Source organism: Anas acuta, chromosome 7 (genome assembly GCF_963932015.1).
Source record: "Anas acuta chromosome 7, bAnaAcu1.1, whole genome shotgun sequence".
Classification (NCBI taxonomy): domain Eukaryota; kingdom Metazoa; phylum Chordata; class Aves; order Anseriformes; family Anatidae; genus Anas; species Anas acuta.
The window spans coordinates 21,883,722-21,901,004 of NC_088985.1; the positions used below are offsets into that span (position 1 = coordinate 21,883,722).

The window sequence follows — 17,283 nt, forward strand, 5'->3', positions numbered from 1 at the left end:
AGCTATAACTATAATTTGCAGATTTATCCATAGTAGTTTTGAAAAAAGACTGTACCATGGCCCTGTTGTTTATAGATATGAGCCAGAGAATTGTGTTTAGCTCTCGTAAAGTGAAGGAAATGCTTGCACTAGAACTGTATTTAGTACTGGGTATGATGCAAAAGGACACAATGCCAGATTAAGGAAAAACACATAATATAAAAATCTAAATATACATGTTATGAAAATTGCAATTTTTTGATTAAATTGTACATGGTAGGTTTCATTCAGTAATTTCATATAACATCTATCAAAATTATTTATATTTTTCCTGGACAGTGTGCAGAAGTTACATATTTTAATAAAAATACTGTATATAAATTGAGTGACATGAAAAAGTATTTAGAGCACACAGTAGCTTATTTTGCACCAATATTTTTTCATTTGTCTTTTGATTTTTCAGTTTTTAATTGTAACTGTTTCTTTTACTCCAGTGAAAACTATTTCCAACAAACGGCAAATGTTCAAGAGGATTGTAAAGAGACTGATCTATACTATCCTATGCAAAGCAGAAATCCACTGGGGCTCATTGAAGTTCTTTCTCAATATCTTTTCTGTAGCAGAAACAGTGTCTTTGAGACAAATTACAAAATTATACATGTTTTGGATTTTCCGTCCTCTCCACCTCCACCACCACCTCCAGCTGCATTTTCAGCTAAAAAAAAAAAAAGAAAAAAAAGTAAAGTGAGTATTTCCTGTTACTTTTAGTTGCTCTCATTCCTTGTTTAAAAAGTGTTGCTTCTGTTATAAGGATATTATGTGTGTTTACCTTCTGAAAATTGAAAGTGATTTTGCTACTTGTCTGGGAAAATGGAATATGCAACAACAGTACACACTATAAGTACATGTAAGTATATGAAGTACCAGTTGATACCCCATTTCTTAAGGACCAAACACACTGAACCACTCTCCCTGGAAAGTTTCAGTAGTTTATATAAATCTCTCCCACACATACAAAACTGAAGTATGCAAGCCATGCAAAAGAAACTCTTGGTTCGATATCATCTTTGAAATTATTTTTGAAGGAGATAATACAAGATTTAATTTGACCTAATTGTATGAACTTTGATCCAACCCTGCATGAATCCCTTGGTAATAACCAGTTAAGAGAAAGACTGCTTAAATATTTCTTATCTATAGCTACTGATTCTGTTAATATCTCACTCAAATGATTCCACAGATGTTTATTGGTCACAGTTAAGATTCTTCCAATGTAATAAATTGTGTTTCCAGATTCATTTAAGGTAAGATACCAATATTAGAATTAAAACTTACATTTGAAAGCTGTGGATCACCATGTTACTAGGTCATTTTCGACCCTTTCCACCTGCATTGAAACATGTCACATAATCAGTGTCCTACCCTCTGTAATTTGTGGATATAATCAACACTATGTTACTAAATATGTATTTTATTTTCTTAGTTAAATACTGTATACTGTTTTAGTTTCTGTTCTGAACTTTCCACTGTAGTGGTTCAGCAAGTATGTTTATTTTGTTTTCTGTCTACTGAATGGCTCAGAATAGCCAGGTCAGTGTGATCTAGAGAAATGACCGTGGTTCAGCATGCATCATGGTATTGTTTGTATGAACTGATTTAACAAACGCATATATTTGCATGGCCTTGATTTGACAGTGTCAGATCTGTTCTTCACAAATGTGCATGGCCTCATTCCAATGCACATTTTGAAAGAGGCAAAATAATTCACTTGTATTTTTTTATACTAATTATGATATGCAAAGAAGACCAGATCTTTAACTCCTGTAAATCAGTCTGTCCATGCCAGCCTGTGTAAAGTTCCCTGTGGGAAAATATTTCTTTCCCTAAGTCAGTGATTTAACTGACTCCAAAATACCAATGATGTGAGATGGTCCTGCCTTCAGGTGGGAATATCAGTATATGATTCTTCCTAAAGTTCTAAATTCCTAAACTATTACTTTATTTCTAGCTAAGAGGAGCCTTAAGAACAGAGACTTCAGTAACTATCTTCTTTGCTAAAAAAGCAAATATGTAATGAGGTTTGGCTTTTGCTGGTATTTCTGTGAAACTCAGATGCTTACATCCCAGTGTTCATATTCAGAACCAGCTAGTTCTCAGCAATAAATTAATAAAATTATAAGATTAATTGGGAAAAAAAAAAAAAGCCTTTTAAAATAAAACAGAGAGAGAATGGAGTGGGCTTAATTCCTATGAGATTGTAAGTGGTATCACAGTGTGAAAAATATTTCATATAGTTTTATTGTAAGTTGTTTAACAGTTCATGTAAGAATATACATGCTAACTGTTTGGAGGATAATGTTTAACTTGGCCTGATAAAATACAATGCATTTTAAACTTTAAAACATGTGTTGGTACAGTAATAACTTGACTCAGATCTCTTTCAAAAATCTGCTCTGATTAAATCATGTACCTTACAGTGCTTTCTTAATAAGTACAGGAACATTTTTAAAATTTTAGCCTATTAACAACTTTTTTAGGAGCCAATAACTTTCTAGTTCTGCTTCAAATTCTGACAGTAACTTGATGGGTAGCCATGAATAACCTCTCTTTTGTGTGAAATCTGGAAAATACTCACCTATTTCCCACAGATACTGATCAACAAATAGATTATTCAGTACTGTTTTGTTTTACAGATGCAATATAAACTGTAAGAGTAAACTAACTGTTCTTTAAATTAGCTGACAATGAATCATTCTCTAGAAATCACAATTTGTTTTTTAATCTCTGAATTTCTTCAGTCATCTCAGCTGATTACCAGAGCTCATGCTCCACATGTAACACAGAATAAAAGTAACTGACTAATTTCACTCTTACACTTGGGTGATAGGTTCTCAGTTTCTATAAAATGAGATTATCTTCTGGGTTATCATATGCAAAGCCATACTTTCAATTTAAGGACTTCGGCTCTCTTAGATTAGTCTTAAATTTGTATTATGAGAGCATATTTTAACCAAGGAACTGATGACAGGAAACTAGAGCCAAAAGCTTTATCTCAAACTTGGAAGAGGAGCGGGGATGTTCCAAAAACACACTGTCCATTCTCATCCCTTTTCCTTAAGTTTTTGTTTTTAGCTTAAAAAAAGCATGTGAATACATTTGAGGCTGTATTGCATGTGTGAATTTTACAGAGAGAGAACACGTTGACTGCCTTACATATACATGAAGGAAAATCTTAGAAGTTATTTAACCTTTTTTGGCAGCTTCTTCTTCTTCCTTTTTCTTTTGGTCCTCAATTACTTTCATCTTTTCTTCATATTCATCAGCCCGTGTTTTCCACTCAACTCTGTTGTTTTGAAGACCATCGAACATAGGTGTAATTTCTTTGTGAAACCTTGAGAATTCCTGTACAATCAATTTAAATTAAAAATTAGTAAATTAGAAAATTTCCTAATTAGTAAATTGTAAACACTGATGATTTCTAAAGTCTGAATTCCCAGAAATACTGCTGCTTTGCAGATAAAAACATTTGAATTCATTTTTCTATTAAATCTAATTATTTCAGTATGTATACTAGATGAATTAATTTTATTTGATTTCACTTTCTTTTGCAACCACTTGCAAAAGTATCTGGTAGTGTTATTATCTGGTAGTGTTTTTTTCTACAGAATGGAAAAACGTTTTTAAAACGTGCCAGTACCTGCCAGTGCATATTTGAGAGCATATTCTTGGTGGCCTGCAATGGTGGTTTATTCTATGATACCTGGTATTTTATCATGTGATTATAAATATCGGAATATAATGATAAAGTCTAGTATCCCATAGTATATTCCAAGCAGATGTAATATTTTCATATCTTCAGGTACACATTGTTTTTCTGTGATATTTTGGGTTAATATGAAAAGCTAGATGGGTATTAACAATGTTGACATTTCATTGCTTTCTAGAAGACATGTTATAGCTATACTTCCAGAATGTTGCAAGTTTTCTGTTCCCTTCACTGTGCCGTTAATTGGATTCTGTAACCATGTACATGTTGCGTATTTAGTAATGGGACTGAAGATTCAGGCTAGGCTTTCTAATTCAGTCTTTCAAGGAAGGTAGTAACAAAACTTAAGTGCCCTTGAGTTTCATTGAGATCTTCAGTTAATATCACCTCTAGAATTTGCTTTGTGGTAGCAATTCTTCTATGTAACAAAAGATTGAAAAATTGTGGTGGTTGTGATAGTTACTTACCCTATAAATATGAATCCTGCTGCTCTCTAGATTTTATTTGATGCAATGGTTTGCCCCTAATTGCTCCATCAGAACTGCTGTAGTGGGAAAACCAAAAATATTATTCTTACCTTGTACACAAATGTACACACAAAATCTATGAAACCAACTTGGAGCTTAGGTAGTTCGTCTCCTTTGTTTCTGTCCATCATGGGCTAGAACAGAATAGCAGTAATTTAGATTATGCAGACATCATTCTTTTGGATGTAATGATCTAATTATCATCATGGACAATTATCTATTAAATATTTAAACAAGAGATAATATTGCTTAACACAGTTAAGTTATTTAGTGCTTACAATTGGTTGTTGCTGTAGCACAGTTCGTTCCAGGTCACCTTGCTCCCAGAATTCATTTGCAACCATGAGGGCAACCTGAGAATCATAATTCAATGGAAATGTAAGCAGAAAGTAGTCAATTTGAATGAATGAATTAATAAATAAATAAATAGATAAAGGAAAGGACAAAGCTTTGAAAATGTTGATTAACTCAGACTGGCATAATACTGTTTAAATCAATGTATTCTCAATTTGGTATTTGGTATTTAACTATCTTCACACCCACAAAAGAGCATTTATTTCTTGCTAGCTGCATTATAAACAGAGAATTTTGGTCAAAAACAATTTAATTCCACTCATTAATCCCTTCTGAGATAGTTGAGTGTTTCTTTCAAGAATTACAGACAATCTCTGGTGTGCTTTTTCCAGCAAGTAAAATATCTACCATTTTGAAATTCTGGTGCATACTGACTGAATGACAGATTATCATCAGCAGTACCATGACAATACTAGCAACACAACAGAATCTTCTAGTTCTTGTAATGCATATTATGTAGAATGCTCCACAAGCATCTTGCAGCTGTATTTGGATTATGCGTTATTAAAACCTATATCTGTAAGACTAACAGATGAACTTGAGCGTGATGGTCAATAAGTACTGAAGTATTTGAGGTACTTATCTACAACACAGTGTCACAATGTATTACTGAATTTATTTTTAGCATGATTAAGCTACTTTGAAACAGCACCAAGATCTACAGAAGAAGCACAATTCATTCAAATTGTTCTGTTGTGAAATCTGTACCTTAAAAGTACTTGAAAAATAGCAAAAATTGGATAACACAAAAATAATGGATTAAGATTTAAGGGTAGCTAGAATAGGTGACAGAATCAGAGATTTTAGCTGACTGACAAGTAGAAAAGGGTAGATAAACTGTAGTGTGGGTGGAAGAGGGCATCATGGAGCCCTTATGCTCTCAGTGACAGATAAATAAAGGTTGTTTTCTGGAAAGATAGTTGGGTGCAAATAGTTAAATATCTATCTAATGATAATAAGTAATAAATATTTTTTTAATGATCATGTAGCAAATGGGCAATAAAACAGCCAGCAAATGCAGCACTGTCTGAAAAGTACCTACTTTACTCTGTACTTCCCAAGGCTTGGTTATGGCAGACAAGTCACATCCAGTCATCATCATAGCCCTTTGAAAATGTAAGGCAAAATGGAATATGATTAGGATGATGAAAGAAAAGAAAGGGGAAGGAAAAAGAATACAGATTTTTTTTTTCAGGTGTTTAGATACTTAAGATACAGATGGATGTACCTTTTGAGAATCCTGTAGACATCTATTTCTTATTTAAAATCATGGTTATGCTCATCATCATACAATAACACCAAGTCTCAACTTACATATCTAGGTGCCCAAATACTTTTAAAATCTGGCTGTAGATAACTGATTGAATAAAAAGTAAGATATTAACCACCTACATGATGACTTCTTTTTTGGTTGGGTCAATAGATATATATTTAATGGCTTCCTCTTCTGTTTCCATTTTTTCAATTGCATCCACAATCTTTTGAAACATAGTCCTTTTCCTGTGAAAACATACCAATAAACCATATAGTAGTGAACAAAAATTCCTGCATCAAAAATAGAAAACCATATTTCTCATATTTATGCTTTTCCAAAATTGTATCCTGGTCACAACAGTTTCAGAGTGATGCCTTCTTTCCACCAAACTCAAGGTTTCTAGTTAACCTAACACATCTAAATTTTGCTGTATACCATTGAGATATATTCTAGCTCCTGACAACCACATAACCGGTTTCCTGACTGCGTATTAAACTGTTTGGGGTGACATTCTTGTTTTAGTATTATATTTTCCTTAATATTATCCCTTCCAGTAACATAATGAATTGTGAAAATTGAAACAAATAGCTAATAAATGTTCTTCAACTCTGTCTCGTCATATGTCAAGAAAAGTCATAAAAGCTGACTGAAAACTCTGAAAAATATAGATGTCTTATTATTGCTTAATAAATCCTTTAATTTGCATATATAATGAATTATAAAGTTAATTTTCATTAAAATTAACTTACTTCTGTTCAACAACTTACTAAACTTTTTCTGACTCCTGGCTTTAAATTGTCCAGGTCATGAGACATCTGGACCAAAAAAACCAAAAGCTCAATACCCTGTTTAAAAGCATGTTAAGTTAGTAAACTTGAAACAGGATAGGTAATTTATCTCTGAAGTCTTTCGGATATTTAGCACTGGGATCACTTGATGTCTGTTCTTAAACCAGAATGTCAATTTCCATGTCATAAGCATGTTCCTGTTTAGTATGAGTAGCTGTAGTATGGTACACTAAATACATGCTGACAATCTTACTACTAGGCTACAGAATCCACACTTCCGAAATACATGTACAATGTCTGCTGTAACTAAACGCATATTTGAATGACCTGTTGTATGTATATGAAGTATTACAGACACTTACCTAAATTTGAAAGTTTATAAAGAAACTAAGAATGTCTTGTGTTTTTGTTTTTCTTTTTTGATAAGAATTAAGAGTTATTAAAAACAATTTAAAATACAGCTCTGTACTCTGCACATAACAAGTAAACTACAGATGTAAATCGTATAGGACCGAGTTTTTTTCAGTAGGAAGTTACACAGAATTTAGTACTTACTTGAAATACAATGCCAAGTCAGTTGCTATTATTGCAACTTCAAATAAGTGTAGAACGGTTTCAAACTGGCGCTTATTTAGGTTCTGGAAGATGTTTAAACTCTGCAAGATGGAAAGTTTACGAATTCAATTCCTCTTATAAAACTGTCTTTGGTTTGTAGTATACACCCTGTCCAGTACAGTATAACAAAACTGCATGTATGGCCTAAATCAACATAACGCTACAAATGAAAAGTTTTTCAATTGTCAAAGATGGCCTTCATTCAAGACCAGTTCTTAAGTTTTAATACCATTCTGTCAATTACTGCTACACAAGTGTCTAATACTGAGATCCAAATAAAAATATCCTTTTTTTTTTTTTTTCCCAACAATGTCATATATACTAACCAAATCTTGACTGGCTGAAGCAATTTATGGTAAAGTATGATATTTATATATACAGAATACAAAAGCTACTCTTTTCAGGTAAGTGATTCTAGATGAATTACTTCTGGCCAACATAGTTAATCTTATAGGTTAAAGGGGAAGAGAAAGGTATAGTTTAGCTTTCCTCTTTCAGATTAAGAGCGTAGGCAGAGAATAATGGCTAAGAAAGCTACCCTGCACTTTCAGACCTGCAGTTATGGTAGTCTCTGATGGCCAATGAAGAAATCAAATGCTCATTTCTACAAGCGGTGTTGTTAAAATGATGGGCAGGGCCTATGCACAATCTAACGTCAAGTCTAGTAGATTAAATATATCTTGTCTGGTGTCCTTACAGATGGAGCAGTAATTCTTTTGCCCATGGCTTGAACAGGTACACTCTTTGCTGGATTAAAAACTGGCTGGACAGCCGGGCCCAGAGAGTAGTGGTGAACAGAGTGAAATCCAGCTGCCAACTGGTCACCAGTAGTGTTCCCCAGAGGTCTGTGTTGGGGCCCATCCTCTTTAATATTTTTACTGATGATTTGGATGAGGGAATTGAATGCACCCTCAGTAAGTTTGCAGATGACACCAAGTTGGGGGAAGTGTTGTGGGTAGCAAGGCCCTACAGAGGGGTTTGGACAGGATGAATCGATGGGCAGAGGCCAATGGGATGAGGTTCAACATGGCTAAGTGCTGGGTCCAGCACTTTGGCCACAACAACCCCATGCAGCACTACAAGCTTGGGGCAGAGTGGCTGGAAGGCTGTGCAGGGAAAAAGGATCTGGGGGTGCTGACTGATGCTTGCCTCAACATGAGCCAGCAGTGTGCCCAGGTGGCCGAGAAGGCCAACAGCATCCTGGCTTGTATCAGGAATAGTGTAGCCAGCAGGACTAGGGAGGCGTTTGTCCCCCTGTACTCTGCTCTGGTGAGGCCGCGCATCGAGTACTGTGTTCAGTTTTGGGCCCCTCAGTACAAGAAGGATATTGAGGCCCTGGAGCGTATTCAGAGGGGATACATATCACTGATGGGGCGATACATGTGAGAGCTTGGGGTGTCAGATACCAAGTTCAACACCTTCAAAGATTCTGAAAATTGCTCCACCAAAAAGCAGTGGTTAGGCCCCAGCATCTCACATTTGAAAAAGTACATCTCCATCAATAAAGGTAAATAGTTTTTAATTTTTTTTTTAATCATAAATATTCTGTTGTGTTTAAGACCACTGTGCTACTGGTAAGTGTAAGGATTTATTCTGATTATGCCCTGCAGTGGTCAGTACTTCTTTAAGGATTAGAAAATTAGAAAAGGATGTGGAAGTGAGTGCCTGCCACACTGGTGCAAACAAGTTGGAAGGGGTCTTCCAACCACCAGTTTTCAGGCCTAGACTGTTAAGTCTTTTTCTTATTTCCCTGAAAAATATCCTTTAAAGTGTTGTAAGTAGTCTTTTCCCTTTTAGTGGGGAAACAACCAGGCACCACTTAGGGAGGAATGGCTGACCCATGTAGGAGGTCAGGGCTCTGTGGGGCAGAAGGCCTTGGCTGGTTGCAGTGCCGCCATTTTGTTGAACCTGAGGAGGGCTGAGGGGGAACATGGCCGCACAGTGCCGCCATTTTGTTGAGCCTGGGGAGGGTTGAGGGCGCCCTATGCCCTCTGTGCATGGCCCTCATGTCACTGTGCATGGCCACACAGTGCCCCTGTGGGCCCAAAGAAAGGCATGTGCCTGCCCAGGCTGAGGCAGCAGGGGTATGAAAAGTGATAGGGAGAGGGGGGTAGAGACATATAAGGTGGCAGAAGAGAAGAGAGAAAACATCTAATGCAGGGAAGAGCAGTAATGGGAGCTGCCACAGAATCACGAAGCTCCCTTAGCTGTTTTAGTGAGATATAGGGGGGGCTGGAGGAGCCTCCATAAACAGCTTCATCCCTTTGTTCCTCAGTTGCCAGAGCCAACAACTGAACTCAGAATGAGGGGCAGCACGCTAATTACATCACCATGTATTTTCTACTTCAGATTTTTAGTGAAAGCAGGAAGAACTGAGGCATGTGAGTGAGGCCCACAGGGCAAGCTTTTTTTATCTTGAGAGAATCAATTTCTGGCAAAATTACTGATTTTTCTCTAAAGTAGACAGTACATAAGAATTTGTTTTAAACTTATGAATTTGAGCATAATTTCTTATTTCAGAATTAGAGAAATGAATAAAAGCTGGAGAAATTTGTAATGTCATAACTTAATTGGATCTTTTGTGTTGATCAGTGTAAGCAGAAGATTCATGCAAACATACCTCATCTTGCAGTAAGGTTTTACTGTACTCTAGGTGATGTCTTTCTAAAATGGAAGAGCCATGAAGTTTTGCCAGTGGAGCAGCTGATCTGTTGAAAAAGAGATGATTGTTTATACTATTTTGAAGGCATTCTTTTTTATTTATGATTGTGATTCAAATGCTTCTGATCTGCATATTCAATAGTTTAATTTATATATTGACCACTAGTATGAGGCAGTAAGAGTACTGGGTGTTCAGTGCCCGCTGACAGTCAAAGGAGAGGCCTCAAAGTTCAAAAACTGTCTTTTAGAAAATGTGCCACAATTTCATCTTGCACATTCTATTTTGCTGTTTGTTTAATCTACACAGTTTCTGTGTTACCTTAAAAGGGCCTGTATCCATCATTCAGTATTTATTGTGTGGCATGGCTTTTGAACTGTTGTCTTTCGGTAATCACTGTGGAGCATGTCTCCTGTGATACTAATTCACTAAAGTTGAAGCTAAAGTAATGGTATAATAGAGTTTAATTCCTCAGGCACCCTTTGGCTCCTCCCTTCCCTCAGAGTCATTGTTTTATGAACTGCACAAATCCTGACAGCTCAGATGTGTTCAATGTGTCTTAGCACATAGCTCAAAGCATCAAAGCATCCCTCTGGGGTAGACTTCAAGAAGAGGTAATTCTGCTTCAGACTATGTCAGCAGGAGGAAGGGAGAAGTGTCCTAGCTATATTATAGGTAGTTCAGCATGTTTGGAAGCATATTTTCCTCCTGTCCTCCATTGGCCAAAAACTTAATTCCTGAGATAATCTAAGGTGGGTTGGTATAGGCTACCTGTATTTTCTGCCAGTGTAGAGGAGGCAGACTTCCAGGCTGTAACAGCAAAGCTGATAGCTTTTATAAATAGCTTTACCGCATATGACCTCAACTAGAGGGCTTTCAACTGGGGAAGACCACAGTAGGAAGATTTTAAAACCCCTTAAACTTATTTGGATGAGAGGCAGTCAGCTGAATAAGAATCAGTGTCTGTCATTCTCTTTCTCCTACGTCACCTGGAGAATCCCAGAGAATAATCAGAAAATCCCCTAACGTCACTGCTCCAGCATGCAGTCTGAAACTGCTCTCCTGGGCAGAGTGCGTCCAGGGGCAGAGAAGGAGGATGAATCATTCTGGAGATACAGCTGGTGGGAAATAGTACTCCAAAAATTACGGTTATAATCTCCTGGTACACATGACATCCTGAGATACCTGTGTTCTCTGCCTAGCACACAGAAACCCAAATAAATCACATGAAAGACTAAAGGACAGATTGATCACTCTTCAAGAGAGTACTTGGTCTCACCATCATATGTAATGTTGTAATAAACTGGCAAGTTTAAAGTAATACGAATTAATATTGTTAACATTTTAACATTATTGTTAACATTAATATTAATTATGTTAATTAACGTTAATGTTAACATTAACAATATTAACATTAATGATAACAATAATGTTAAAATGTTAACAATATTAATTCATATTACATAATATTGTTAACATTATTGTTATTAATATCTCAACCAAAACCTAGTATCAACAAGGGAAAGATCACAAAGAAATCCTTTAGAATATTTTACACACTCAGAAAACAAAGTATCACGAATTGCAAAGCATAACTTCATGACGTGTAACGAATCCCATGGCAGAAAGCAATCTCAATAGTTCAGAATCCTATATAATATGATGAGATCACACCTCAGGAAAGGACTTACGTCAGTCAGTAAACTCACTGGAGGGAACAAAAAAGCTGGGCAAATCAGCCAGTAGAAAACTGAGAAAAAGAATGCACCTGAAATCCTGTCTTTTTTTAAGCTGACCCTTGTCTGTGCAACATCATGAATTCCTCTCCAGAAAAGTGAATTTGCCCTATCTTGAAAAAAAAATAAATCCAGTTAGGGTCTTTCTACTCTTTTTATTGAAGCTAATTTTATGTTACTGCTGGTGCAGTAAGAAAGAGAACACAAGTTTGATTTTGGATTTTGCTGGCTATGACAGATAAGTCCTATGAATTTGTCTGCCGTACTGTTATTGTAACTGTTTTGTTTTGTTTTTTTTTTTTTGGTTTGGTTTGGTTTTAATTATTTATTTATTTTTTTTCCTACTGTAATATCAACAGACATAGATGTTTTTATATTTCTAGCCTAACTGCTGTTGTCCCAGAATATTTTTTTTTTGTCTTCTTGATCTTCATTTAAATATTTTTTCAGTTAAAAATGTTAGAGGCAAAATAATTCTTGTCCTTTTGATCATATTGTAGCAGAGCCGTCTCATTTGCTTCAATGAATTCCTCTTACGGCACCTGAACCAATTTTCAGATTGGGAGCTACAGAGGTCTGGCATGAACTCAAAACAACCGTCGTCTAGATAGGGGCTTTCATACATGCTGAAAGGCATTAAAGAAGAGAAAAGGAGTGATGATTACTTCTGAGGCTTCAGTCTCCCCTTCAACCTCGGCTTGCTGCTGAGGACAAATCTGTGGCAGAAGTCCTTGTAGGTCCTACACAAATCAATTAGCACTTTAGACTCTGCAGGCTTCTGTGCTCCCTCTCACTGCCAGTAATTTTGGCTTTGTTATCTTGTTAATTTTCTTTTCTCATTTCTGTGTGGTCTCATGTGCATAAGTTTCCACTACAAGTGTTGCAAGAGCTGAGGCTCTCCTAAAAATGAACCACAGCTCCAGCAGATCCTTCTAAGATTCTTTTTTTGCATTTTGTCTTTGGTTCAGCAGACCTGACAGATACTGAGGAAGGAATCTTCTGTAGGATGAATGTCCATTCATGCTATATAAACTGAAATATCTACATTATATTTTTCCGTGTGTTGACTTTTTTGTTTGTTCATTTTTTTTTTTTTTTGTTTTGTTTTCATTTACCACTAAAATACTTCATAGCCATATATTTGAGTATTTGCACTTACTTCATCTGGTACAGGTTGTTGGTTCCTCTGTGATCAATGTCATGGCAGAAAGCAGCAGCAACCATCGCAAAGGCTTCTAGATCAGTATAGTATTTCTTTATTCTGCCTGTCTGTAAAAGAAAACAAACAACTCTGAGTGTGCACCTGCCTTGAAAGAAAAAATAAATAATGAATGTAAAGTTAATATTAGCAGTATTACCATCAGCAGCGTAAACATTGTTTGTCCCACATTGAATCCATGCCGCCAGTTGTGGTATGTGATATCTCGATAGCCCTTCCTGACTGTGTACATCCATCTTGTAAGGACCTGTTATGATTAAAAGTGGTTGATACTGTGCTGTTAACTGAAAAAAAATTATGAATTTTCTATAAAATTAATGGAACATACTGTAAAATTACTCGGATAACATGCAAGTTCTATTAAATTAAACATGGCAACACCAAAATGTTCTTATATAAATGTATGTTGATTTAATTCCTTCCACAAATCACACAATTTCAGGATCAGTTTTAAGACTTTATGACAGACATGCAAATGCTTAAGAATGAATATTGTTATCCATACGATAACTAATCCTATTCATACTTAATATAGCTTACTTCTATATTAAAGTACCAACAGCCAGCTATTTTTCTTCTATCTTAAAAGAAACATAAACAAGATGACAAAAAAAAAAAGTCAGACCTCTGCTGGGACTTTGAACTTTTCGACAACATTTATCTCAAAGAACAGTCGTATTCCACAAGTTATCAGGCCATGCTCTGTAACAGGAAAGTCACTGAAGCGGAATTCATATAGTTCTAAATCTTTTGGATCAGGTAATTCTTCCTTCTGTTAGGGAAAGTTAAAAGCACAAGGATTTTTATGGCCTAACAATGGTGGGGAAAATGTTCTTTCTTCAGTGGAAACATTGCATAAGGACAGTATGTTTGCTTTATGGTCAAAGACCTCAGGTTTCCGTAGAATCTAATGCACATTAAGTTTTGAAACACAATGGTGGTACTGCTGTTTTTCTTCTCCAAGAGAATAGGTAAAAGTCTTGGGCAGGTGGTGTTTCTTCCTACCCTGAATTCCAGAACATTTGGTTGTGACAATCTCAGCAATTCCTTAGTTATGAAGACGCAGGCCTTGGTGGCTTCCCACTTTTACCCTGGTCTCAAAGCTGCAGTTAATCTTTTTCACAGCCAAAATTATTAAACAATCCCAGCTTTTCCTGGTAAAAGTGTTCTTCCCTTTTGGCCTACAGCCAAGCAAGGATTCCTGTACATTTTTAAAGCTCTAGAGTGCTGGTGGTTTGTTGATGCTCCACAACGCATTAGTCTGTCTAACCCTGTCTAAATTAGTCTGCCTCACCCTGTCTGCTTTGACAATCTCTCTTTGTGTCTTTGATAACCTGTATACGCTTCACAGAGAAATCTGTAGGGATTATTTGGCAGATGTAAAGCAGAGTGGAAAAACCTACAGATCAATTATAAAAATTTACAACTAATAGTCTGAGTGGCTGAATAATTTTACTTACGTTCTTGTTTGCTTTCAATAGGTTCTTGACTGCTTTGCTCTTGAATGATCTCATTATATGCATAAAATAAAAATTGATACAATGCTTAAATGTACAAAGTCTGTAGTTTTCAGTTATTATGGCTTACTTCAAATCCCTTAGTCATTTCCTTTTTACTGCTGTAGTTGGTGGTGATTGTGTATTAGAAGTGTCCTCTGTGATTTAGAGCAGCCTGTTCTGAACAACCCTGACCACTGATGAAAATGAGGGATCATTCCAGAAGTAGTGGACAGTATAAGTGCATTTTATTTTCCCCACATACTAGATTTTATCAGATGCTAGCTGGATGCCTTTCAAAGACTTTTCTCTCCCTGAAGAGCAGATACAGAGCTTAGGTCAGCTCTTCCTTGTACTAAAGAATGTCCAGAAAGCATTTACTAAATTCTAAAATTCAGAGGATACAAATGTTAAGAAGCTTGTATTAAATTTCATGTTGTATACATTATATGGATTCACATTGAATAGCCTAATTGGTAATAACGATATTAGCAAACTGTTCTGTAATGCTTTTCATTTGTACGTCCAAAGCCTAAGGAGAGCAGTAGTATATTTTAAAGGATGTCTGCTGCAACACAAAAACAGATTATATGACCACAATTATTCCCTTCTGCCACATAGCCACTAAATGATCTTCTTTTTACAAATAAGGAAAATTATAACTAAACCTATTTCCCCCTCTGCATGTATTTCAACAAATAATGCTGAACATCCATGGAAGAGCATTTCCTTCTCCTTTGGTTGGATTTTCCTTTAAATTTACTCTGCTCAGAGGTCAAGGACAAAGAAACCTGGGGCACTGGTGTTTTAAGACCCATTACTTTGTGAATCATCAGATCTAGAAACACCTGCTTTATCTCATTAACAATCTGGGATTCCAGGCCTTAAATAGGATAAAGAATTTGCATGTTGACTTTGCAGTGCAGAACATATAAGACCTTTAAATACTTGACACCACAGTGTTGAGAGAACACATTTTACTTTCTGGAGATTTAAAAATTCATACCAGTGTTATTATATTTTTACATTTGGAGGCCAGCACCATCCTAATCACTTGTTGCTCTGCAAATACAGAGATTTAAGAATGCATATCTCTGTTTTCTTTAAAAGGTGTGTGGAGCTACACATGGACTGTTGATGTTTTTGTGTTTCACCACTTACAAGCTGTGTGAGCATCTGTTCTGTGGGAGCCAGTGAAACTTCAGCATTGAACCCTGGCATGCACATACACATGCCTGCATTAGCAAATGTGGTGTAATAGGAGGAAATACATGGCTGATATTGGAGGTCAACAGACTTGTGTGTGTTTGATGTTTCTTTTTCAACCTAGTTCTATTTCGATCATTAACAGTCAGAGTGCATTTGGTGCTTTCCTGAAGCACATCTTTTAGTTTTGTTTTAGATACAGTAAGACTTCTCTGTCTAGAGAAATGCAGGAAAATTCATGAGAAACTAGGTTAGCTCTACTGGACGCTTCTGTATGTGTTCTCTTAGTCAAAATGAAAGCAACCTAGATCAAGGTATCCTCTTTTATGTCCAAAATGAAATAAATATAATTATAGGGATAGCACTGTTCATGTGGACATTTAATGGAGTTCAATACTTTAAATGTTTATTCATATAAAGGTTTCTATATAACTCTGGCTATCCAAGTCTGTCAACACATATTTGGGACAGAATGTTTCCCTGTAGGTACCAGTGGGATATGCACATGGAGGAACCAATGAAGTTGAAGATGTATTATTAAATTAAATTAGCTCAATCTAGCTTGTGGAACTGATGGCTAATATCAATCATATTAAACAGAATTTATCTATATACAATGTTTTCTTGTAAGGAGGGTCCATTACCATCTGATGTCAACATGCTTTCAAAAGTCAAATTTTTAGTTTATTGACTTACCAAAATCCTGATAAGATCCTTTTCATCACATTCTTCTATACTCTTTACATTTAATTTCTCTTTGTATTTCTAAAAATGAAAAATGAATATCATATTCAGTTTTGTGTAGCAAATTTCCTATTTTAATTTTGTGACTATGGACAGAAACTCACCAGTATAGATTCAACTTCAGAAGGAGTGGCCTTTGTCTGGTACATTAGCATTTCCTGAGCAATGTCTTTTCTGTTTTCAAGCTTGTTCATTTTGTCATAAGTGTCAGTATTTAAGACAGACCACCCCAGGAATTGTGTAAGAGTCTAGAACAAAGCCAAGCAAAGTGGAGATGACAACATGACAATAAAATTGAACAGATGATTTGAATTATTTTTTTTTAAGTTCAGTTTCTGGTAGTGTCCTTTAAACAGCAACGTGCAACTCTACCTGTTAGAGACCTTTACCTTCCATCAGCAGATTCTGTTAGACCCTTAGAGCTTTTAATGATGTTGTTTGTCTCAACCTATGTAACTAAGGGCCCATAGTCCTATTTTGTATACAGGACTTTGAGGCTTATGGGGCTTAAGATAGCTGGGTGGGCTTGAATGCACTGTGTAACATCTTATCATGCCAAAGTGCATGAACTCCCTTTGAGTTTATGCTTGCAGGCATGATGTCCTTTGGTAAGCAGCATGGCATACCTGCTTACATGTGGCATTTGGACAATGCCCTCAGTAATATGCTAAACTTTTGGTTAGCCCTGAACATGTCAGGCAGTTGGACTAAATGAACTTTGACCATTTTATTCTATTCTGTTTTTTTTTTTTTTTACCCACTCACATTAATTAGAAATGTTGACCATCATTAAAAAGTCAAATGACTAAAAATAAAAATTACACCTGACTTTTGTTTATGATTGGAACATAAACGAACTCATAAATTTTCAGGTTTACAAAGGGTAATAAAATTCTCTGATTCTTAAGAAATTCTATGGTGAAGAAGATAGTGTTTCTG

The 17,283-nt window shown here is 35.9% G+C and overlaps 2 protein-coding genes across 4 annotated transcripts in view; one reads left to right on the forward strand and one right to left on the reverse strand.

Moving 5' to 3' along the window:
• LOC137859234 (protein FRA10AC1 homolog) overlaps positions 1-740 on the forward strand; it is a 39,070-nt gene extending 38,330 nt beyond the window's left edge. Inside the window, exon 15 of the mRNA XM_068688071.1 lies at positions 474-740. The gene's annotated coding sequence lies outside the window, so the exon portion shown is untranslated. The remainder of the gene's footprint in view (positions 1-473) is intronic.
• The window catches only part of PDE6C (phosphodiesterase 6C), a 29,320-nt gene continuing 12,649 nt past the window's right edge, over positions 613-17,283 (reverse strand). Inside the window, exons 10-22 of one of the 3 annotated variants that reach the window (XM_068688058.1) lie at positions 16,449-16,592; positions 16,297-16,365; positions 13,524-13,670; positions 13,038-13,145; positions 12,839-12,948; positions 9,905-9,992; positions 7,225-7,325; positions 6,019-6,126; positions 5,669-5,732; positions 4,551-4,625; positions 4,323-4,406; positions 3,228-3,381; positions 613-682 (exon numbers count right to left, since the gene is read on the reverse strand). In XM_068688058.1, the coding sequence (XP_068544159.1) occupies positions 624-682; positions 3,228-3,381; positions 4,323-4,406; positions 4,551-4,625; positions 5,669-5,732; positions 6,019-6,126; positions 7,225-7,325; positions 9,905-9,992; positions 12,839-12,948; positions 13,038-13,145; positions 13,524-13,670; positions 16,297-16,365; positions 16,449-16,592 (1,311 nt within the window). In that variant the 3' untranslated portion in view covers positions 613-623. Of the gene's footprint in view, positions 695-3,148; positions 3,382-4,322; positions 4,407-4,550; positions 4,626-5,668; positions 5,733-6,018; positions 6,127-7,224; positions 7,326-9,904; positions 9,993-12,838; positions 12,949-13,037; positions 13,146-13,523; positions 13,671-16,296; positions 16,366-16,448; positions 16,593-17,283 lie in introns of those variants that run through there. The other 2 variants (XM_068688057.1, XM_068688059.1) reach the window with 2 other exon arrangements.